Genomic DNA, 25666 nt, shown 5'->3' with positions numbered 1-25666 from the left:
CTACCACTGAATTATTGTTACAAATTATAGATTATTAAAGATAATTTGATATTTTAATGTTTACGATTGAAAAAAATAAAAAGTTGAAGAGTACTATTAAGAATTTCCCTAAAAAATTTTGTAGAATTAGGCCAATCATGTGCTGACATGTGGCGTTTAATTTAAGAAACAAAAAAATAAATTCTCCCTTTCAGCAGGTAACCGGTTTTTGGGACGATTGAAGGCAAAGTCAGGGCATAATTAGGATTATTAAAAATTCTACTTTAGTTGGGATTATTAGAAGTAAATCGACAATAGTTAGGATATTAAATTGTATTTTTCCTTTAATTTATTCTCATTTTAAATCACTTACAATTAAATATTTTTCACTGCTATTTTAATTATTGTAAGGGTAATAAATTAGGGATAAATTGTAGATTTTAAATCTTTTGCAAATTCGAATGATTTCAAACATGTATAAATATATTGATGGTTTCAATTGGTGTGGGCGGAGAAGAGTGTAGAAGTAAGTATATTAGGCAAAAAGAAAGTTGACAAAGTCGCTATTGAAGGTAACATTTGTAAGAAAATACAAGTTAATCAGGTTGATATATCAAGTCATTTCAGTTTTTATTTTTTGGTGTTACACTCGGGTCACCCTTTGGGCTAATCCAGATTTGGGGATTAGTTCTGGGTGGTTGGGTTCTAGTCCCCTCCCAATTGTTGTTGGGGGGGATCGAACACGAGTTCTCTCTACCAAGTGTATTCCCAATCACCACTACACCAACAGGAAAAAGCCAATTAGTATATCAAGTAATTTCATCAATTAGTTGGTAATATCAAGGGGTATTATAGTAATTTCAACATTTAGTTTGTGGGCAACATAATGCTTTCTTCCTATTCCAAATCCCAAATTTCCTTCCTTCTTGGCTCTTCCGTCCGCTAGCAGTCTACCTACCTCCATCATCGCCTCCTCCCTTTCCACCATGTACCTAAGGTGGTTAAAATTGATGTTGCGAAGAAGATGCTTCTCCTAAGGGTTGATACGGCCCTAATTAACAATATTTGTTACTAGGGTTTCGTACTGTTCCGTCGTGAAACGACATTGAGGGCTTGAGGAAGAAAAAGAAGAAAAGGAGATCGACAAGAAGATGAAGAGATGGTGGTAGTTGTTGTTGTTTCAATTAATACTACATGAAAAGGGGGTTGAATTGTAGTATGAGAGTTCAGCCAAAATTTTTTGCAGAATTAAAATTAAGTAAACTAAAGGAACAAAAAGATAAACTGAAGGAACTAAAAGTACAAGAGAGAATTTTACGTGGAAAACTCCTTGGCCCTAATCAAGGAGAAAAACCACGACCACTTAGGATTTTAGGAAAAGAATCTTCAGTAGAATAGGGCAATAAATCCTATTACAAACTAAAGACTCTAACTTCAAGTTCCTCAATGAACTTGAAGCCCCGAGGAACAAGTCACCCAACTTGTTACTCTTCTTTTCTCTTGCTCTCTTCTCACTTCTCTTTCTCATCTCTTTCTTTTCTCTTTCTCACATCTCTTTCTCTCACACAGAAGTTCACTCAAACTTCCCAATTCCCCAAACTACAACTCGAAAGAAAATAACTCTAGTATAAGAACACTCTATATCACTTATGTGGAATTGGACTCTTAACTCAAATTTAAAAAGCAAAAGCTTGAAAACTTATGTGAGCAATGGTGAGTTTTTCCACTAGAAATCAAAGACTATTTATAGAGCAATAAACACATTGGAAAAACTTCTTTGTGCATCATCTCCATTATGCCACTACTCCAACCCACACAGATGAACATGTTCCTAAATTCAAGGAAGCATATGTACTTCTCAATGTGCTTGACCATGACATGAAAGAGATCATGGGGAGTAGGCCGCAAGTTTTGGAAAACATGGAATAAGATGTAATACCCCGTATTTTTAAGTCGTTTAATAATTATTTAATATAGATTTTACGATATACGTTATTGTACAAATTAATAATATGATAATTTTATACCTATATTTGATGATGATTTTAATTATACAAGTCAATTTGAAACTTGTCGTATCGAAATCAGATTTTCAACCATTAATAGTTTGTACCCGATTCAGTCGGCAAAGTACAAAATTCGCTATTTCAATATATATGTAGTACACTAGTACTACACAAAATTTGTACGTTAATTTGCCTAGCATTCTACTTCAATATACATATTTACATATATATATACATATATATATATATTTAAAAAAAAAAAAAAAAAAAAAAAAAAAAAAAAAAAACTATGTCGGCAAGGGGGGAACTACCCACCGACTTGCCTACTACATTAAAGAGTATGGTTGAAGTAGTACCAAACACCTCTCTATAAATAGCCATACACATATGGCTACTTCACTCCACCTTCTTCTCTAATATCTTCTCCATACCTCTCTTTCCTACTAGCTTTTCCCCTCTACACCACCATCCCCTGGTCGTGCACCACTAGCTGGTCGGCGACCCTCCGTCGCCCTGCCGCATCCACCCACGGCAGCCCATCCCCTCCTTCCTCCTCTATTCTTCCTTCGTGCTCCTACTTCAAACAAAGACCAAGTAAAATTTTTTACTCCTTGCTGGTAATAAATAAAACATAAGTTGAACTATTCATCTATATAGCTTGATACTTCATATTCTTATGTTTTTACTATTAATAATATGATTACTATAGTTATTAGTGCTACTTACAACTACTACTAAAACTATTTACTACTACTACTACTCTTATTCTACGTACTACTATTACTACCTTTCCATTTATCATTATCATTATTATTATTATTATTATTATTATTATCATTATTATTATTATTATTGATGTTAATATTGTAGTTGTTGTTGCTGAGTTGCTACTACTACAATTACCACTATCATACTACTACTTACCTACGTATCACTACTACTACTCATATTATTATTAATAGTATAATTTTTATTATTACAGATAGTTAAAGATTATTTTATAAATACAAGTGTTAATTTTAAAAGGGTTATGATAACAAATTGGTCATGCACAACTAGTCAAAGTCGGTATGTTAAGTCATCGTGTCCATGGGTTGAAAATTATTTGATTAGGATTATTGGTTTGTTATAGGAGGAATTTCGGGTTCGTAATTAGGAGCTCCGTAATTGTGTGCAAAGATCGAGGTACGTACATGTGGCTAGATCTTTTATAAAGTGACTTTTATATGCAACGTGATTTACATGTTAAGTGATTTCGAACCATGTTTAAATGATTGTGAAATAAATTTCGGTGAAGCATGTTTTAATCGCTTAATCTCAAATGTTTGAATATTTTATATGGTTGATTATAAACTTATATTGATATTCAAGAAGTTTTATTGTTTAAATTATCCCGAGTATGGGATATTGGAAAGTTTATTTATCAAGATTTATTCCTTGGATCTTTGAATTTTTAACTCCCACTATGCGGAGTAAGTTGAAGACTATGGACTTTATATGACCTAGTCTTTCCCCTTAATAGCACTATGTAAAGGAGTTACTAGCTTGGGGGGTGTGCACACTTAGGTGGTAAAATGATTTACGAAAATGAGGATTGATCCATTCTATTCGGAATTATCTTTGGAAAGTTGGTTATTTCGGAAATTGGTTCTTTGACAACTTTTTATATATGAATTTCTATTCATCAATGGTTTGGATAAAGTATGATTTATTAAAGTTGAATCTATTCGAAAGCATGTTTAATTAAATAAAATGATTTTACATGTCTACCATTTGTATGTACTTAGCATTTTGGCTAATGCGTATTTGTTTTGTTTTGGCTTGGCCCTACTTATCATTTTGATGAGTAGATAGGTGATGGCGATCGGACAACGTGAACTACGTGCTGCATAGGGAACCATGGGCGGTGATCACCTAATTTAACTTAGTTAACCTAGTATTAGTGGTGTAGTAACTTTGAAAGTGTACCAAACTATTATTACTACTATTATTATCATTAATGAAAGTTAAGTACTATTTTCCGCTGCAAAACTCTGTTAAGACTTAGTAATCACGTGGCGGTAATACTCCCATGTTACTCCCTAAGTTGGATTATTATTATTAATATTAGAGAGTAATTTGGGGGTGTTACATAAGATTTTATTTGCAAAAAGATATTTTTGAAAATCAGAACAGTAATTAAATCTTTTTGTTAGAAAGATAATCGTGAGAAAATAACAGTTTTCCTAAAAACTAGCATGCACAATTTTATCCACTTAGACCAATTCCACATAGGTATTTTCGAGTGTAACTTAATTCTTATACTTACATAAATCCTAAAATATAAAATTATATTTTGTCTTCATGTTTCTCTGATGAAGCTTCTACTCCGAGGCTTATGTTCCTTGGAAGGAACTTCTCTTCTCTGATGAAGCTTCTTCTCTGAAGCTTCTTTCCCTGTGGAGAACCTTCTCTTCTTAAGTCTTTACTTCTGAAGCACCAGTTCCTGCAAAGGAAATTTTTTTTCTGGATAGCTTTGTTTCTGGCTTTCTTATTCCTTATGGTATCTATGAACGACACTTAATTCTCTTAGTCATTTCATCTGATCACACACTTAAACAATCAAGCTCTTATTAGTCTTTAAGTAAGTGAGGTTGTGTCATCATCAAAATCATTAAGTCCAACAATATTCCCCCTTTTTCGATGATGACAAACAAACCAAACTTACATACAAGGAAACAAAGATAATCCAACCTATTCTAAAGAACGAAAATGCAAAAACAAAGTACTATGCAGAAAAGGAACTACTTAATAAGAAGGAAATACAAGACTGAAAACAAAATCTAAAGAAAAACTTGTATTTACATATACCTGTTTGTAGAGATGAAGGCTAGGTGTTAAGATTTCGAACAGAGACCATAGAATGATTAAGTTTCCTTAATAGTTTGCATCTTTTCCCCCTTTTGCAGCATTATAAAAAAGCCAACACACAAGCATATAGTATACTATAACACATCACCATCAAGTGGTTTAGGCCCTGTTCTCTTACGTTAAAATTCAGTTCATTTCAGTTCAGTTCAGCTCAGTTCAGTTCAGTTCAACTCCTAATTTCCTTCTCTTATAAAATATTCATTTCAGTTCAGTTCAGCTCAATTCAGTTCAGTTTAGTCACTGAGAACAGGCCCTTAGTGTTAAGACAAGAAGCATGCATAGAGAATTAGAAAGAAAACATTCACAAAGCATATAGGCAAAAGAAACATAATATTAATCATTCAAAACCGATTTAAAACATCGGCCAAAATGTACCAAATTTGCAAGTTTACCAAAAGAAAATTAAAAAGTGTCCAAAATATTACAGACCAAAATAAAAATTGTTCCCAAAAGCAGATGAAATATAAGTTTCATCAACGTAAAAAGGCTGCAAGGTAAAACAGGTTAGGAAGCAATGCTCTGGTCATCATCAACAGCAAGATCCTCCAGCTTCTTGCTGATTTAAGACACAATGTCCTTGACAGTGGACTGTCTCCCCTGTTCAGTGCTCGTGACCAGTTTCTTCACATCAGCATCTAGAGTGAGCACACTCTTCTTCAATTCCTCCATCTTCAACTTTGACTGCTCTTGTTCCTTCAACACTTTCAGGAGCATTTCCTTCATATCCTTGACATCTTCGCTGGGAATTTTTTGGAGGGGATCTGAATGCTGCAAATCATGTACCTGCAGATGCATACTTGTACAAAGTAGGAGAGCTGGTGATTTTCTGTAAATCGTTCGGCACCCTAGTGATATCAATATAGATGGGTGCTGGGGTCTCCTTTTTCTTCATCAACCTCAAGCTTTTCCTCTTCTTCCTTCCCCTTGTTTCAATGACCTCTTCAACCTGCTTTTCTTCTTCCTTTTCGTGCTCTTGTATATCCTGTACAACTCCCTCAACTATTCATGTTGCCCTCTCTTCTTCCCCCTCAGATGGTGCACCTACTTCCTTCGGCCATTTCTCCCTTTCCTCCTGCACAACTTCAAAACATCCATCCACAACCTTCATCTTATGGTTTTCAAGAAACATAGGCTACATGTAATCGGTGTTTTTGATGGGCAGGGGTTCTTTATCGGTAAAGGAAATACCAAAGCTTTCAAACACGTAGGTAAGTAGGTTTCCATATCCTACCTTCCATCCTTTTGGAACACAATAGGAAAGGTGTTGGATCATGATAGAGGGAAAGTTGATTTGTATCTTTTTGGCTAGGCAATAGATTAGGATAGAGTCAAGCTTGTTGCCACTCTCTCTCTTTTGAGAGCGAGGAATTATATCATTAAACACAAATTTTAGCAGGGTTTTATCAACAGGGGTCAAGTCATTGTGGTTGATGTAGGTTTGCTCAGGGTCACCACCTAAATACTCCACTATTTCATTAATATTAGCATCAGGAATAGGGTTCCTTATCACAATATTTTTGAAATACAAGTCATATCCAATATTAGGCACATCAAAAAATTCAGCCAAATACATCGCATCAAACTCAATTACCTTCTCATACACAATGCTACGAATTGTACCCTTAGAATACTTAAAATTCTTGCAGAAATCTCTCATAGCATCGACATACAAACTCCGATTAAATCATTCACCCATCAAATTAACCCAATTTTGAGACTCAAGTAAATCAAGTAATTCATAAAGCTTAACAGATCTACATCCAGGTAAATTGAGTACCAAACCTGTCACAAAGTGATCAGCGATCTTCTCTTGCCTTTTCATGACAGGAGGCTTGTCATGGTAGTTGACACCCATCTCCGAAACGCTTTCTTCTTCTTCTTCTTCTTCTTGCATGTCATCGGCTTTCCTTTTTCGAGAAGAATTGGATTTAGTGGGAGAATCATGCTTTGGAGGAGTCTCAGGAACTTAATTTTCCAAGATATTTTCCATGGTGATGTCTGGAATAGGGTTTGTGTTTGCTTTGGTTTTGGCTTGGGTTTTTGGAGAGATAGACATTGGAGAGTAATTTTGATCGGAGTGAGAGAGAAGGTAATTTTTTAGTGGTGTAAATTTAGGTGAGGCTGACATCTCTTTTATTGTGGAGGTAACTTGGTGAAGTGAATAAGTGAGGTGTCGCTTGGAAGGTGAAGTGAATTAAGTTTATTTGACACTCATATTTATTGCGTGCTGGGGAACGCAAATCGTGTATTATAAGAGTAATGTATGTGGGCTACTTTTGAACAAAAGATAATGATGAATATTAGATGTATTCATTCGAATTTGGTGTTTAGATAAAAAAGAATTTGAAATTTTAAAGATAGATAAACACAATAATTTTATCTCTTGAATTTAATCAGTAAAGACCACTTGCAAATACAACTTGATACACGAAACAATTCAACAAGGCTCATGCAATCAATTTTGGACTTTCATATTATATGCCTTTTAAATTAACATGCCCCTAGCAAATGTTTCTCTTGTTCACAACCTATCTTAACTATGTAATTAAACATATAAAACTTGTGCACAGTATACAATGATTAAGCATCTCAGTTTGAGTTTCTTACCTGAGGGAACTTGATGCATTTTTCTTAGTATAACTTAATCATCCCAAGTTCGATTCTCATCTTCTTATGACTTTCTCTATTTAAGGGTTTTGTTAAAATATCTGCAATTTGATTGTCAGTTTGGCAGAAATATAATTTAATCAAACCCTTTTCAACATTATCCTTAAGGAAATGATGTCTTATATGGATATGCTTGACTCTTGAGTGATGGACTGGATCTTTAGATATGCAAATCGCACTAGTGCTATCACAATAGATAGTAATGCAATTAAATTTAATACCAAAGTCACGCAACTGTCGTTTGATCTAAAGGATTTGAGAGCAACAAGCAGCTGCTGCTACATACTCAGCCTTTGCAGTAGACAATGCAACAGTATTTTGTGTCTTGGAACCCTAAGAAACTAGACAAGAGCCAAAAAACTAGACCATACCTGAGGTGCTTTTCCTGTTGACTGGGTCACCATCATAATCAGCGTTAGTAAATCCTCTAAGCATAAAGTCATCACTTCTAGGATAGAACAGACATAGGCCGTCTATTCCTTTGAGGTATCTCATAATTCTCTTAACAGCCGTTAAATGTGATTCCTAAGGGTTAGACTGAAATCTAGCACACAATCCAACACTAAAAGAAATGCCAGGCCTACTGGCTATTAGATATAGCAATGAACCAACCATACCTCTGTAAGTGGTTTGATCCACACTTGTTCCTTGTGGATCACCATCAAGTCTCGTTGCTGTTCCCATAGGTGTATGATTTGTTTTGGCATTGTCCATGTTATACTTCTTCAGGAATTCCTTGACATAATTTTGTTGGTGAATCATTATTCCTTCTTCTGTTTGCTTTATTTGAAGACCAAGGAAGAAATTTAATTCACCTATCATGCTCATCTCAAATTTACCACCCATTAGCTCAGCAAAGTACTTGCAAAAACCATTGTTAGTAGCACCAAATATAATATCATCTACATAGATCTGTACTACTAATAAATTAGTTCCTCTAGATTTAAGAAAAAGAGTTTTATCAACCTTTCCTCTTTTGAAATCATTTTTCAATAGGAACTTTGAGAGCCTTTTATACCAAGCTCTTGGTGCTTGCTTAATCCCATAGAGAGCTCTATCAAGATTGAAAACATGTTTGGAAATTTAGGATTTTTGAAACCTGAATGTTGTTCAACAAAAACCTCCTCATTTAAGAAACCATTAAGAAAAGCACATTTCACATCCATTTGATAGATAGAGTTTGAAACCCATAAAATAAGCAAAAGCTACTAGAATTCTAATAGCTTCTAATCTAGCTACAGGAGCAAAGGTTTCATCGAAATCAAAATCATCCTGTTAGTTGTAGCCTTTTACAACCAATCTTGCCTTGTTTCTCACTATGGTTCCATGCTCATCCAACTTGTTCATGAACACCCATTTGAGCCCAATGACTTTCTTATTCTTTGGCTTTGGCTCAAGGTACTAGACTTTGATCCTCTTGAACTCATTCAGTTCCTTTTGCATGGCCACTATCCAGTCAGCATCTTCCAAGGCTTCTTGATGGTTTCCAGGCTCTAGGATGGATAAAAATGCTTGGAACGCACAATAGTTCCTCAATTGCAATCTTGTTTGAGTTCCTTTCCCTATGACACTGATTATGAGATCAGTAGGATGGGAACCTTGATACTTGAACGGCCTAGGTTGAAATCCCCTTGCTAGAACTCCAATTTGAGGAGCTTATTTTTCATTTCTTTTGGCTTCTTCTTCTTCGACTTGTTCTTCATTAACTTGTACATCTGGTCGAGGAACATCTTCATCCTCTTGTTGATCTTCTTCTGGAGCAGGCTGCTTTTCTTTAGCTTGATTTTGAGTTTCTTCTTCATCCCTGTCTCTTATCAATCCTATTTCAAAATCATTGTCTTCTTCCTGTTCCTGTACACTCACAAACTGGTTAACTTCATCACTTATTATGTGAATACTTTCCTCAACACACATTGAGTTCTTATTGTACCTTTTTAAGAAGCAAAATTGAAGAGACTTGGTCTGTCCTAACTAGTAGTTCAAGCCAAAGCCAGCAAGTTGTTCCTTCTAAGAAGACAAAGAAGGAGATTCTCATCAAATGGCTGGCTCCTCCCTCAACTTGGTTTGCTCTTAACACTGATGGCGCTGCAAAAGGTGCACCAGGGTTGGCTGGGGGTGGTGGAGTGTTACGGGACTACACAGGGCATTATGTGAAGAGTTTTGCAGCCAATTTTGGCATATGCACAGCTTACAAAGCTGAGCTCTTAGCTGCTGAAATAGGACTAAAGATGGTGAATTCATTGGGAATCTCTAAGCTAGTCTTACAGATGGATAATCAAGCCTGTATTGAAGCATTGAAGGACCCTGAGCACATGGGTGGTGAATGTGTTCACATTTTAAATTCTTGTCGTAGCATAATTAGTCTGTTTAATTGTAATTTTCAGCTTTTATTTTGTTTTAAAGAAGGGAATAGGGTGGCTGATGGCCTTGCTAACTTGGGTGTTCGTCTTGAGGAAGGTGTGGTTTATTTCGATACTCCTCCGATTGAAATAAACAACCTTCTAAGGGAGGATGTCATAGGGGTGGCAATGCCACGGTTTGTCATGTAACCTTGCTATTTTATTGAATAAATGGGCTTGGCCCTCTTTTGCATCAAAAAAAAAATTGAGTTCTTATTGTAAACTCTATAAGCTTTGCTATTAGAGGCATATCCAAGGAATATAGCCTCTTCACTTTATTCATCAAATTTGCCTAGGCTTTTCTTACTATTGTTATGTACAAAGCACTTACAACCAAAGGCTCTAAGATAAGATATGTTTGGTTTCCTTCCCTTGAAAAGTTCATAAGGAGTTTTGTTGATGATGCTTTTGATTGTTACTCTGTTAAAAATGTAACATGTTGTATTCACGGCTTCAGCCCAGAAGTTCCTTGGCAATCTACTTGCAATCAGCATGGTTCTAGCCATTTCCTCAAGGGTTCAATTATTCTTTTCTACAACCCCATTCTGTTGGGGAGTTCTTGGAGCTGAAAAGTTATGGTTCATGCCATTTTCCTTGCAAAACGCATCGATCTTGAGTTCTCAAATTCAGTTCCATGATCTGATCTGAGATGGACTAGTGAGTGACCACTGATTTTTTGTATTTTCTTGGAAAAAGCAAAAAACTCGTTAAAAGTTTCATCTTTATTACTAGCAAGAAAAATAAACCAAGTGAATCTGGAATAATCATCAACAATAACCAAAACGTATTTCTTGCCACTCCTGCTTTGAATTCTCATGGGACCACACAAATCCATATGGATTAATTCCAAAGGCTTATTAGTGCTCACCATTTTCTTTAATTTAAAAGATGAGCGAACATGCTTCCCTTTCACACATGCATCACAAACTTTGTTCTGTAGGAATTTGATAATAGGAAGTCCCACAACCAAGTTCCTTTACCTCAGTTTGTCCACGAATGAAAAGCTAGCATGTCCAATACATTTATGCCATAACAGGGGATCATCTTCAACAACACTCAGACATGTAAGGTTGTTCCTTGGGATTAAGTTGAGGTTAACAGTATATGTATTCCCTCTTCTTGTTCCTTCTAAAACAACCTTTCCTAACTTGTTGTTGATGATTTTGCAAGAATCAGAAGTAAAACTTACAGAGTTTCCTTTTTCAAAAAACTGTGATATACTGAGCAAATTGTGCATTAAGCCCTCGACCAGGAACACATTATTAATGGAATGAGACTTTGATCCTCCATTTTTTCCTTTTCCAATGATCTTGCCCTTCTTATTATCCTCAAAGGTTACTGTTCCTCCAGGGTAGTCTTCTAGTGAGAGGAATTTTGATTTATTACCTGTCATATGCTTTGAACATCCACTGTCGAGATAATACGAGTTGTTCCCCCTCACTAGAACCTGCAAGAAAACTAAGCATTAGGATAAGGAACCCATGGTTCCTTAGACGTGGATGCAATATCAGTTTTCTTGACCGACACTTCTTTTACATTTCTTTTACCGACACTTCTGTCTTACCCATGGTTCCTTCATGCTAGGAAGCTCAACATATTTCTTTTGCTTCCCCTTTTTCTTGGCCATATAGCCAAGACCTTCAGTTCGTTTTCCTTGAGCTTCAGCTATCCACTTAGGTATGACTTTTGGGTCCATACTTCTATCCTTTCTAGCATTCAGTTCAGTTTCAAGTTGATCCTTGTGATTTCTTAAAGACGAAAGTTCATTTTTCAGAATATCAAAATCAACATTGAATTTTAGCATTTGATCGCTTGAGTAATTGCTAGAAACTGATAAGGAATTTATGAGCTTATACTGAGTTAATTCAATATTTTGAAGAATATTTTCATTCTTTATTCTATCAGCTATCTCTGTTATGTGTTTATACTTAATATCCAGCTCTTTCAATTTGCTTTGGAACTTAGCATAAGCTGTTTCCAACCAAGTGCCATGTTCCTTGCAAATTTTGAGAGCCTTCTCACACTCATTCAATTTCACACAATTCAAGTATCTCTAAAGAATTCTTCTTCTTCTAGACATATATCTATTAGGACATCTTTAGAGAGAGTTTTAAGCTATTTAGGATCAAGAAATACCTCTTTGTGAAGTTCCTAAAGGTAGGCTTTTTCATCATCTGATTTGGCCATCAGACAAAGATTAGCTGTCTCCTCTTCTTCTTCACTGTTAGAATCTCCCCAAGCTGCTATCATGACCTTCCTCATGTCTGACTTCTGGAAGTTTGCTTTGCTGCATATTTCTATTCCTTGCTCCTTACCCTTTCCTATTTCTTTATCATTTTCCAGAGGGGACAATCTCTGATAAAGTTATCTGGGGATCCACACTTGTGGCAGCTGTAGTCAGGTTTTGAATTTGAGGTCTTTTCCCGAAGTTCTTTGAGGTGCGGCCTTTCTTGAACATCCTTTTAAATCTTCGCACAATCAGGGCAGCCTCATCCTCGTCTACTTCTAAGTCTTCCTCCTCTTCAGCTTAAGAGCCAACCCCTTGTTCTTCATGGGTTCAGTGTTGACTCTAAGGTATAACTCATGAGTCACGAGTGAACCTGCCAGTTGTTCGATGTTGAATTTGGTGAAGTCCTTAGTTTCTTTTATGAAGGGCAGTCACCTTGGCTCTCCATCTCTCATCCTGTGAAAGACTTCTAAGAACCTTCCTAACCTGCTTATCTGTAGGAATCTGTCTACCAAGGGAAACCAGCTCATTTATGATGTTAGTAAAACGGGTTAGCATCTCTTGGACGATTTCCTTAGGTTGCATCTCAAATCTTTCATACTTAGACATAAGCAGATTTATTTTTGAGCGTTTAACCTCATTGGTTCCTTCATGAGTAATCTGCAGCAGATCTCGGATTTCCTTAGCGTTCTTGCACCCCATAACACGATTGTGTTCATGAGGTCCAAGTCCACAATGGAGCAATTTCACAGCCATAGCACTGATTTCCATTTTATCAAAATCCTCTTTCTCATATTTAGACATTGGCGTAGGGATTACCTTATTCTGAGCATTTCTTTTGGTGACTTCGAAATCACCAACTTCAATGAGCCTCCAGACTAGGTAGTTCTCCGCCTTTTTAAAGATCTCCATGCGATTCTTCCAGTAGGTGTAAAACTTGCCATTGAGCAGAGGAGGCCTCTGAGTTGAGTATCCTTCCTCGAGCTTTTCATGAGTATTCATTTTCTCCAAGACCTTTCTTCTTCGGGGTTTCCTGATTCTCTTAGAAGTCACGCTCTAATACTAACTGTCATTTCAATGAATAATACAAGAACGGGGGGTTGAATTGTAGTATGAGAGTTTACCAAACTTTTTTTGCGGAATTGAAACTAAGTAAGCTAAAGGAACATAAAGATAAACTGAAGGAACTTAAAGTGCAAGAGAGAATTTTACGCGGAAAACTCCTTGGCCCTAATCAAGGAGAAAAACCACGACCACTTGGGATTTTAGAAAGAATCTTCACTAGAATAGGGCAATAAATCCTATTGCAAACTAAAGACTCTAACTTCAAGTTCCTCAACGAACTTGAAGCCCCGATGAACAAGTCACCCAACTTGTTACTCTTCTCTTCTCTTTCTCTCTTCTCACTTCTCTCTTCTCTTTCTCTTCTCATTCTTTTCTCTTTCTCACTTCTCTTTCTCACACACAGAAGTTCACTCAAACTTCCCCATTCCTCAAAATACAACTCAAAATAAAACAATTCTAGTATAAGAACATAAGAACACTCTATATCACTTATGTGGAATTGGACTCTTAACTCAAATTAAAAAAAGCAAAAGCTTGAAAACTTATGTGAGCAAGGGTGAGTTTTTCCATCAGAAATCAAAGACTATTTATAGAGGAATAAACGCATTGGAAAAGCTTCTTTGTGCATCATCTCCATTACGCCACTACTCCAACCCACTAAGATGAACATGTTCCTAAATTCTAGGAAGCATGAACTCTTCAATGTGCTTGATCATAACATGAAAGAGATCATGGGGAGTAGGCCTCAAGTTTTGGAAAACATTGAATAAGATTTTATTTGTAAAAAGATATTTTCGAAAATCAGAACAGAAATAAATTTTTTTTGTTAGAAGGATAATCGTTAGAAAATAACATTTTTCTAAAAACTAGCATGCACAATTTTATCCACTTAAACCAATTCCACACAGCTATTTTCGAGTGTAACTTAATTCTTATACTTACATAAATCCTAAAATATAAAATTATATTAAGTCTTCATGTTTCTCTGATTAAGCTTCTATTCCGATGCTTCTATTCCTTGGAAGAAATTTCTCTTTTCTGATGAAGCTTCTGTTCCCTGTGGGGAACCTTCTCTTCTCAAGTCTTCATTTCTGAAGCACCAATTCCTGCAAAGGAACTCTTTTTTCTGGATAGCTTTGTTTCTGGCTTTCCAGTTCCTCATGGTACCTTTGCACGACACTTAATTCTCCTAATCATTACATCCGATCACACACTTAAACAATCAAGCTCTTATTAGTCTGTAAATAAGTGAGGTTGTGTCATCATCAAAATCATTAAGTCCGATAGTTGTGATGGGTTTCATGCGGTTGAAGTGGTTGTGATGATGTTGGTTACAGTGATGATGGTGGTGTGGTTGACAGGTTGAGGTGGTTGTGAAGATGGGTTTGTTTTATTTATTTTTTTGAAAAAAAGACTGATTAACATAATTTGTCAATCAGCCCGATTACCACTAGCCCATTTGTTTTAGACATGGTGGGATAACATTATAACATGTGCTGCTTTTGTGTTTGATAATATAGATTTCATAATTTCATTACTATGTTTATCTACAAGCATTAACAATTTTTACAATTGGTTTTTAGTTTTCCTTTAAACGTAGTTTCAATCGAGAAAAATATTATTTATCCATATCTGATATGTAATACTTGTAAATAACAATATCCTAGCAACTAAACTACAGTATTACAGCCTAACAAAAAACCAAGTCAAATTTCTCCTGTCTAACAGAGAATTTGCATCTTCCTTCTTTTAGCTGAAGCTCCTGGATCACGCTTTGTTTGTTATTCTCGCTTGTGCAGAACCCGCCTCTTCTATCGCCACCATACACAAAGAAAAAAAAATTAAAACGATCAACAGAAATTGTCCTCCAACTTCAGAACACCAGAGCAAGAATAAATGTCAGATAGTAGTATTTTGACATCAGTTGTTCCTGCTATTATTTTGTTCACATAACTCTTTAAATGTGTGGCTGGTGGAACTCTCTTTGACAATGTAAGACTTGTGATAGTTACGACTGTTGTGGTCTTGTGGAGCTTTCTATGATGAACAATAAATTCAGCAAAATCGTACACCAGTAACGAACAAATTTGCTTCCTACTCAGATTATGATGTAATTGATGATATCTACCTATTCAATGTATGTTGTCTAGGGAAGCAGTGAACATAATTTAAACTTCATATATACCTTTAACAATACTTTTCAACCGTATACAACTATGCTTTTATCTCCATAAGAAAAAAGCAAGTCAAGGCACAACAGCGCAACATAGCTTATAAGTTATAACTTCCATTAGCATTATATCGGATACTATGATTGTTGATGTATAGCAGTATAGGGAGTCTTTGGAGATCTTTGTAGGACCAACTATCCTGAATAGGCAAAACTGATTGTATATGCTTAACACGTAGAAGATCAGAGATAGTCCTTAATCGTTATTAGCTTTCATCCTCGATCACATCTTCTGGTTCTTGTAGGTGCTCTTTAAGAGGTTGTCCTAAAATTTCCCATTTTTCCCTACTCCAAGCAGAGTCAACTTCTGGCAACTCATAATCATCTGGTCTCAATGATAATTGGAACTCTGGCAACTCGGGTGGTGGCTGTAGGCCCCTGCACCATCCAAAATCACCCTTGCATTACACTCGAGAAAGCAGGAAAAATAAATGATATGAGCAGGATAAGAAAACAAAGAATGAAGCGCGTGTAGATAGTTACATACTTTTCTTGATCAAACAGGTAGCTGTACAACTGAGACTTTTTGGAAGCGGTTTCTGGAATCTTCTGATGGAAATGCTTCATTGCACCCCAGAGTGGAGGAACTCTATACAGGGGAAACAGGGCCAGAATAAATGTTGCTGTTATAAACTTTCGGATATTTCCCTTTTTCTGCTACCTATTTAGGCCAGTTCTAGAGCACCTAAATGCTTAACAAGTTAAATGTCATGCCTAAGTGGTAATCAATAAAAATCTACGCATTTTTTGTGGTTTTCAGAATTGGAGTTGTTTTCTAGACAGTTTTATATGCATACCATAAGGTCTTTATAATAATACCTGGTAACAGGAGAAGCCAAGCAAAAGCTTAAACAGGCTTTCCTACTTTCCGCCAAAAGTTCCTCAGCAGCAACATAACTTCCTAGTGCATTTGTATGGGACAATGGCTCATTACTTTTCTCAACTATCAAACCGTGGTAGAAGTAAGCTGCAGCCTGATAATATTCAAGTTCAGCCCCTAATCAATATTAGAACAAAGTTGTGCAGTTCTTTATTAACAAAAAAGGATGTCAATAATTCATTTAAACAGTAAGGGGGGAAAAAAAGTACCTTGGCTTCTAAAAATTTATATTTGATGAACAATGATTGCTTTCCTGCATCACTCTCATTGGTTTTTTCTCCTGACAGTGAGCAATGAGCCTGGAAGATTTTACAAATTTTCAAAATTCTTGGTTAGTTTAACATCTGTTATAAATAACTCCTTCAAATTTGACATCCTAGTTGAAGCAAAACTATGATTTTTGCAAATAAAACTATGAATTTTGCAAATGTGCAAGCTACTAGAACTTTTACCTGAGTGAAGAAGGTCTGTTCCTCGCATGCTAACCTTCTTTTTACTGATAATGTGGCTTTTTGGTTATCGATAGCCAAACCCAACTGCAATTCTGTTCCCTGGATTCACTTCTAGAGATCAGTATCAGTGCGATTACTTCTAGACGGCCTAAAGATGTCTGTTTTATATAGCAAAAAGAACTTGATGTACATGATGTTTTGACCAGTTATAAGTCGATCATTAAAATACTTGATATCTCATGACAAATAACCTGATTTCTCAACTATAGCATAAAGAAATTTCAAATGACAAATAACATGATTTTTCATGCCCATCAACCTCATGATTGAAGCCCAAATACATGATAAACTAGAAGTACCTGGCCGAGTGCTTGATGGGAAAGAGCCTCTAATGCACCTTCACGCATGTCTTTGTGCAACTTGTTCCTGGTGGAAAGATCTTTCATATCATAAAACTGCCGGTATAGTTACCTTAGCAGCACTATAAGAGAAATGAAATGCTTTCACATACTTGATTTCCGGTCCTAATTGAGGTAGAATACTCTTCACACAAAAATCTAAGTACCCTGATGCGTTTAGAAGCATATCAATCGCATCCCTCTGGCAATCTGTTAGATTTACATCCATGATCAAGAAAATTTATCACTCTATTTTCATTCAAAGCTCGAAATTTGACTAGTCAATCTAATAAAGAGACATACCTGTAGAAACTATCCTATCAGAAGAACCAGTGTACTGCTTAGGAACAAGCAACATGTTGGCTTCAACCAATGTCAAAACGGCCATCATATAAACCACTGATAATACTTCATACCATGTATTCGATACACAAATTTCCTGCTTAAGATAATTGATGATCCCAAATTCATACAAGTTTAGATTACATAATAAACCATCATAATTTTCAATGAAATATCAGTGTGTAAAATTTTAGTCATTTTCTTACTTGTCTTTTATCATCCAAAGTTCTCCATTTGAATGGCACTGCATCTAATGCACCATAATCTATTACAAAGAAAACAACAAAAATGAGTTAACAATATAATAACAACCAAGAAAAGTAGCCTAGAAAAATATGATTAAATTAGAGATAAAACCTTTTTTAGTGAGTCCAAGCAGGACAGGCAAGTACTCCTCAAGAGCCTGCTTAATCTCAGGAATCGCCGAAACATCTGCATAACAAACATGATCAAAGATATTTAGTACAGCTCTTAAATTCCAATCAAAATGAAAAATTCACACAATGATCTTACAGACCAGTGTCTTCAGAGAGTAAGATAACACGATTTCGAAAATCGACAAGACGGTCAATCATATCCTTAGGAATCAACCCTTTAAGGCCTTTATGCAGCTCAGATTGTACAGGAATTTGCATAGTTGGAACAAACACAACAACTTCAGCAATCATCATCTTCTTCTTTTTTCCTCCAGTATGAAGTATTGAAGAAGTGCACCCCATTTTAAAGCCTTTTTCAAGATATAGGCAACACCTGTATAAATTATAATCAATAAATTGCATTTAATTTACTTTATTTGTTGAACATAATCCATAAAACATCACAATCATATCATAAACTAATAAATTTTTGAAGGGTTCTACCAAATATAATGAGTCTAGATATAATTAAAAATTGTATAAACGGATGAGATTAGCTAAACTAAAAGTAAATTAGCTATCAACAAATTCTGATTAACAGATGGCAGAATTACATAGGAAAATGTAGACGTTTGCAAGATTTTATATCTAGTCAATAAAAAGTTGACCTAGATTACAAAACCGTCCATCTTAAAGAGATACAGACGTGATGTAAGAGTTTAGAATAGTCGGCTAGCTCTCTGACTTCAACCAAATTCGAATTTATCGAATCTAGTTATAAGCAGAATATTCTTAATTTCCCTTCTACGATGGATCTTCTTCCATTATACAAAAATGACCAAGTACGCGTACAAAATCTTAGTTAGTCATTCTAAGACCATATAATGTGCAAAAATATTTTTAAGTGTACTCGAAAACATAATGAGCGTATGAAGATTAAGAGAGAAAAAAAGCTTACAAGAAATTTCCAAATGAGGACAGGAGAGAAGAATTGGAGAAGTTTGGAGGGAAGAATTTTAATGGGAATTGAATCCATAAAAAAAGAAAAAGAATCAGAATAAAAATAGTGTGAAAGAGGGGTTCAGTGATCGAGACAGAAATCACATGGCAAATGCGTAAGAAATGAAGTATTAGATCGGAAGAAGCACAGGTTTAAGAGTGCATGATTAGAAAGGATTTGATTGTTTTTTGGGATCTTAAACTTTGGCATTTTTCAAATTGCAAGCTGTTCAAATTTAAATGTTAAATTGCACATGATAATTATTGGTACGTAATAGTATGATTATTGAGATTTAAGAATAGACTTTTGCAAAATGGTGTTATGTCAAATTTCACTTTGTATGTGTTGATCTTTGCCCAATAAACATCCGCCATGAAGCTACTTTTTTTTTTGTTGTTGTTGTTGTTTGTCAAGGGGAACTACACCAAGTTGCCAACTAGGCTGATTTTTGAGTTGTTATCACATTGTTGACCCTATAATCTAAGAGAAAATATAAGTTTATATTGATGATAAACAAATTTTGTGAATTTATCGGTATAATCATTATTTTATATATTAAAATATGAGTAATTTTTTTTTTTTTTTTGAATAAAAAATGTGAGAAAATTTTTAATTTCAAGGATAAAAGATGTTAACAGTATTAATTTCGTGAAGGATGGTTGTCGATTGAGATTGGAATTCGAAGAGCTTATAAGGATATTTCAAAAGCTTTATTGGAGAACTTGAAGCTCAAGAGCAGCTTCAAATGAGGAAGATGACGCTCTTTACCCTTTGGAGTTGACCATGCCCATTTTTAGGTACCTAAAAATGTCTTCTTGGTCAAATTACAATGATGAATAATCCTTTCACTGCCATTTGGTTCAAGTTGCGAATTGGATTAAAAGAGCACTTGAGTGTTGCTTAAAAACCCAAGCCATTTCCATTTCATGTCATCTTCTAAGCCAGTTTAGCCTTCTTGAGCAACCAACCATCCCATTGAAAACCTAGAAATAACACTAAGGGCATGTTCATATTTACTTAATGTCAGTTCAGTTCAATTCAGTTCAGCTCCAATCAATTCAGTTCAGCTCCTAATTTTCCTCTCTCATAAAATATTTATTTCAGTTTAGTTCAATTCAGTTCAGTTCAGTTCAGCTTAGTTCAATGAATGTGAACGGCCCTAACTATTATTATTTGTGAAACTTACATGTTCGTCGCTTGCATGCCCTCATCTCCAGGCATATGACATCAAAATTACTATATTTGATTTCCAATGAGTGTTCCCCAAAAGATGGAAAAAAAAAAAAAAAAAAAAAAAAAGAAGAAGAAGATATATTTAGATGTAACAAGATGGCTAGTTCTTGATAAAAAAAAATATAAAATAATAAATATAAAAAAAAAAAGCTCAATTCCTACTTTCTTTTTATAATCGAAATGTTTTTAGAGATTTCACGCTTGTTAATGCACAAGTTATAATTAAAATTTAATACTAAGTTATATTTTTGTAAAGATATTAAAAAAATAAATGTATATATTTTTGTAAAAATATTTTTACAAAAATAGATTTTTTTGGAAGTATATTTCAAGAAAAAACTAAGATCCCGCATTATTATACTTTGACATAGAAGTGTATGTGAATAGTATTTTCAAATGTAGCAATGAATTTAAAAAGATTAGATGGAGGATTATTTAGAACGTAATTAGTTTACTGCTAGATTAAGTTTTAAAATATTAAAAAAAAAAAAAAAAAGTATTTTTACAATATTGGTTAGAAGAAATTTTTTACCATAATAGTTTGGAAAATTTGGTTATGAGAATTTTAACTTTGGCTGATTTTCTTTTAATAATCTCATATTTAGGGGATATTAACTTTATCAGGCCAACTGATCAACGTGTTGTAATAGGTCACCATGACACCGTACCACTTTGGGTTCGGTAAAAAAATTCAAAAAACAGCCACCTTCTTCCTCCACCACTGCGAATCCCCTCCCCCTCTCTACAACCACCACCAAAACCAACCCTTTCCTCAGCCCTAGCCCTAAAATCACCCCCTCTATTTTAACCTAATTATAGCCTGAAAACAGCCTCCCCCCCCCCTAATTTAAACCCAGCTTTAGCCCAAAAACAACCCAATGTTGGGGAAAGGAAGGGAAAGAAGGTTGGTGATGGAGGGAAGGATGAAGGGTCTTTCGGCAGTCAGGGAAGGCCGGGAAGGGGAGAGATGATGACTAGGAGGAGGTAATAAATGTTGGAAGGTCAAAGGGAATTGTTTTTTTAAAAAAAAAAATAAATTAAAATAAAATAAGAATTCTTCTTAAACAGGTTACCGATTAATTGAGCCTAATAAAAGAAACAATTGCTAAATGTTGAGAGTATTCAATAATAATTAAAAGTTGGGATTATTAAAAAAAAATCGGTCATAATAGGGATTATTGAAACCAATTTTTTGGAATAGTTTTCGGTGAGATTTGGATTTCTCTTGCTTATTATGATCATTAGTCTTCTTTTCCATAATTTGTTGCTTGCAACAATAAAAAAATATAGTAAAAATGCAATTTAGTTTACTAAATTCCTCATCACTAAACCAACATTTTTTTATTTTTTGGTGTTTAGAGAGCCACAAGAACGGGTGAAGAGAATCGATCACAAGATCTCTCGAAATCAAGAGGGAAGCTCTAACCACTTGAGCTTATATTAACTCACTCTCACTTAACCAACATTATAGTAATACAAGTGATAGATCCAAACACCAGCAACATTTTTATCATATAATCTGGCATACAAACAGAGAAGGCTTGTTATGATATTCACATCAGATTTCAAAATCTCTAAGGATTTCGTAGATGATTGCGGCACTTTTTTTTTTCATTACTTCAAAAATGATCTTCACAATATCAATAGTAATAATAAACCATTCAATCTCAATCATCTCATCGATACCTAAAGATATTATATCGTTGACTTGCATAAAGCAAATTCCTACAAAGTTTAAAATAAGTTCATACTCCGTATAATATAAACAATGTATATAGAAAAATCTCTCATCCAAAAGGACCAAAATGCATATATCAACCTTGAAATTAAAAAATGCCATCCTATTAAATATTGCCGTCCTACTAAATACAAAAACATCTGCATAATTTAAGAGTTCAAGAAAGTTTAGGCCATATTTTGAGGTACAACGTACAAGTAGAGAAGAATATGCATAGTATATGTGAGATTAGTGTGTTGAAATATTTTTTCATTTACCTTGTCAAAGAACTAACATGGCTAAAATTTTATACTACTGATTATTGGAGTTCCATGATAGGTTTATGTTCTAATGTTCTACGTATTCCAGCCTAGTGTCATTAAGGAAGTTAAGTAAAAAGAAGTAAAAGTATATTGGAAAGATAAATTTACATGGGGTTTGTAAAAAAATAGAGAGAGAAAGTAATAAAATGACATGGAAAATCAAATTTTTATATGGGAAAGCTAATTTTACACAAATATTGTAGCAAATTAGTGGGTGTTTTAATGCAAATGGGTCATTCTTTTTTGGACAAAGTTTTGACCAAATGGGTCTTTTTTTTGGGACGGAGGGAGTATAATTGACACAAATTTAATTTTATATTCTCTATTGTAATTAAGTGATGAATGTTGGTCTTTAAACAAACTAGAAAATATACCTTTTGAAATCCTTAATAAGTAAGCTATCTAACCTATATCATAGAAATTAAAGGACCACCATGTGAATTCCAGCAACCCGTAATCTAGTCTTTGGATTGCGCACATAGTGACATTAATTTGTCAAATTGACAGTGGGAATGGTCAAGCACTGGACCACCAATTAGCTTTAAATCAATATTTGAAAGATAAAAAGTTTAAATGGTTAACATCAACTTGTTAATGAGTTAATGACTCATTGGTCCAACAAATAAAGATTAGGACTGATTTCTTAACATGTTGATAATACATTAAAATGGACGAATAATTCTTTAAACTAGGATAAATTTAGGTTGTAAATGAGAGAAAAAGTTACTTGTAGTCTTGTAGACTATTTGTCTTTTTTGTATGTGGTGGATCACGTGTGATTTTGTCATAATAAATAGGTTAAATACAAAAGGTTAAAAATGAAATATTAAGAATAAATAATCATTAGTTACATTGATTGATACATAGTTTTGTTATAAATTTTTAAAAGTTATACTATTGTTCAAACAGCTCGTCTTGTGTGTGGCCGGCCATACCATGTGACCACTTATAAAAATAACATAGTAATCCTTATAACATTGATCAAATAACCCTTGTTATTATGACCGAGTAACCCTATAACACTAACAAAGTAACCCCTTTAATACTGATCTAGTAAACCCTATTATACTAATATAGTAACCCCTATATTAGCTGGCCACACGGTGTGGCCAGCCACATATAAGAGTTTGTGTTGTTCAAAATTAAGCGATGGATTACATGATCGACTTGATTTTGAAATATATATACAATTCAAATCTATCTCTATATGTTGATTTATACATAAATATAACTTATAGATAATAGATAGTCATATAAGATTTGATTACACTGTATTTTTTATTTATAATATTGGAAAAACTAAAGTACACTTTGTAATTGATTTCCTTTAAATTATTAATTTATTGAAAATTGACAAAAAACCCCTACAAAAGAATTAAATCAAACAAAACCTTTGATGCATAAAGATATCATTCATAGATGTTAAAACGAAAGTGTTGCAATCAGTTGTTAAGAAACAAAAGATATATACGAAGTAGCTTTCTTTTATTTCTGCTGTTTTTATATAGGGTTAGCTCGGAATCTAATTTACTTATTTAATTTCAAAGTATCTTTCAATCAAGTAATTGTAAGCGAGCCATTACTTACACATTGTTTGGATGGGGGGAAATGAAGAGAAAGGAAGGGGGACAAATCACCTTGTTTAGATAATGGATTAAGGGAAGGAAGGGGAGGGAAAGGGAGGGATTCATTTTCTCTCCTCTTTTGATAATATTATCCTTCTAAAATTGGAGAGATTTGGAGGGAAATTAACGCTCCACATTTCCCCTCCCTAGCTTCCTTTCCTCCTTCCTTTCCTCCTATTTCCTTTCCCTTCTAAATTGTTATCAAAATATGCTATTACACTTCGTTTAGATTGAAGGAAATGGAGGGAAAGGGATTATATTGGAAGAGAAATTAAAAGATAGAAAATCTTCATTTGGCTAACAAATGAGGAAGGTAGTGAATTGGAGGGAAAAGAAATAAAGGGATTAAATTTCAAGAAATTTATCTCTCTAACAATGGAGAGATTTGGAAGGAAAACTCATCATTCTTCACTTCTCTCCCCTTCCCTTACCATCCCTTCTCCTCCCTCCCCTTCTTTTCCTTCCCTCTTTTCTATCAAAATGCACTTTAAGCTAAAAAGAAAAAAAATAATAAAAACAAAAAATAAAAGCCTTCATGATATACTCTATCCATTTTTCTTTCAAATTACTCTCTTTTCTTGTTTAGATTTTTTTTTTGTTTTTTTTTTTTTTTTAAGGAAACGGATGGTGTGCCTTATATTAATAAATTGTCCATCAATACATACGGGGAGACCTCACAAGGACTATGGCTCTCCCACACTTGTTCAACACCAAAAGGCATCATACGGGCTTAATTTACACACTTACAATTTACTTTTTTTTTTTTTTTGATAATGCTATATGCAAGCCTAAGCCCTTAACGCTGAATTTAAGCATTTAATATATATACTTTCATTTTTAGTATTACTTGGGACTTTATCGACAATTTACGAGTAAATCGGTGTAATAAATGTTTACTTTGTATTTATTGACAATTCTTTCCACTTTTAGCTTCTTATATGCAACTCTAAAGGCTACATATATCGTTTTCCTATTTTTTTTAAGAACAATTTACTATTTTTTTTTTTAAAATAGAACTCTTCTATATATTTCATCTGTATTACTCTCACTAGTAATATGAAGTATCTATCAATAATCATTAATAACTACGTAGTATATAATAAAAATACACACCAGCAATGACAAGTGTCATCTCCTAATGTGTCTTTAGAGCCTGTTCTGATTGACTGAACAGAGCTGAACTGAACTGAACTTATTGGAGCTAGAATTAAATATTTTATGAGAGAAGGAAATTAAGAACTGATTGGAACTAAACTAAACTGATTGGAACTGAACTGAACTGATTGAAATTGAACTGAACTAATTCGAACTGAACTAAACTGAATTGAAAATAATTTGAAGAGAATAGACCCTTAGTTTTTTTTCAATATAAGTAATAATTACATACAAAGTAAAATAGAATATTTGATGTAACTTTCCAAAAAAAAATGTTGACAACTATAAACTTAAGCAAATAAAATCAAAATAATATTCTTAACCGAATTTGTCACATATGTATTTTATTTAGGAAAGACATATAATGTAATACATACGTTTATTTCAACAAGATTATATACTTCGTATTATTTTCTTTTTTTAATTATATAATAGAAGTTACAAGTTTAAATAATGAAATGCGAATATTAAATAAAAAATTACACTTTTGTCCTTTTCTTGAATAATTTATTATTAGAATTTCAATCAATTAATACTCTATGGATACTTCAATAAAACTTGTCAAGAACGATACATGTTGATTATTCTTAGTGTGATTTTTCCCTGTTATTTTTGTTGTTTTTTTAGCATTCAACTGATATGAATGTAACATACGAAAGTATATATATATATATATATATATATATATATATATATATATAT

General features: G+C 34.1%; 1 protein-coding gene across 2 annotated transcripts; it reads right to left on the bottom strand.

Annotated features, from left to right (window-relative positions):
* Nucleotides 1–15417: 15417 nt before the first annotated feature.
* On the bottom strand, nt 15418–19202 carry LOC145601985 (uncharacterized). Of its 2 annotated transcripts, none has more exons than XM_081658088.1 (12): nt 18870–19202; nt 18073–18305; nt 17913–17987; nt 17762–17820; nt 17517–17655; nt 17327–17423; nt 17175–17241; nt 16816–16914; nt 16573–16662; nt 16303–16457; nt 15971–16072; nt 15418–15861 (listed from the first exon to the last, which is right to left on the bottom strand). In XM_081658088.1, exons 2-12 carry the CDS (start codon nt 18272–18274, stop codon nt 15690–15692), a joined length of 1257 nt encoding a protein of 418 aa, XP_081514214.1. In that variant the 5' UTR covers nt 18275–18305; nt 18870–19202; the 3' UTR covers nt 15418–15689. The 2 variants fall into 2 exon arrangements, with proteins under 2 accessions (XP_081514214.1, XP_081514215.1); XM_081658089.1 differs by having other exon boundaries at nt 17517–17652; nt 18870–19201.
* Nucleotides 19203–25666: the final 6464 nt, after the last annotated feature.

The sequence above is a fragment of the Chenopodium album genome, chromosome 21 (assembly GCF_948465745.1).
Source record: "Chenopodium album chromosome 21, dcCheAlbu1.1, whole genome shotgun sequence".
NCBI lineage: Eukaryota > Viridiplantae > Streptophyta > Magnoliopsida > Caryophyllales > Amaranthaceae > Chenopodium > Chenopodium album.
Note: the sequence above shows the minus strand (reverse complement) of the source record. Positions and strands in the feature narration are given on the sequence as shown.

Excerpts from the sequence above, each read along its gene's own strand:
- LOC145601985 (XM_081658088.1), bottom strand. The coding sequence starts at position 18,274 with ATGGGGTGCACTTCTTCAATACTTCATACTGGAGGAAAAAAGAAGAAG. Across the intron at positions 17,988-18,072 it reads CTTACTCTCTGAAGACACTG|ATGTTTCGGCGATTCCTGAG; the intron begins GTCTGTAAGATC and ends TTTGTTATGCAG. Across the intron at positions 16,663-16,815 it reads AACAGACCTTCTTCACTCAG|GCTCATTGCTCACTGTCAGG; the intron begins GTAAAAGTTCTA and ends AAAATCTTCCAG.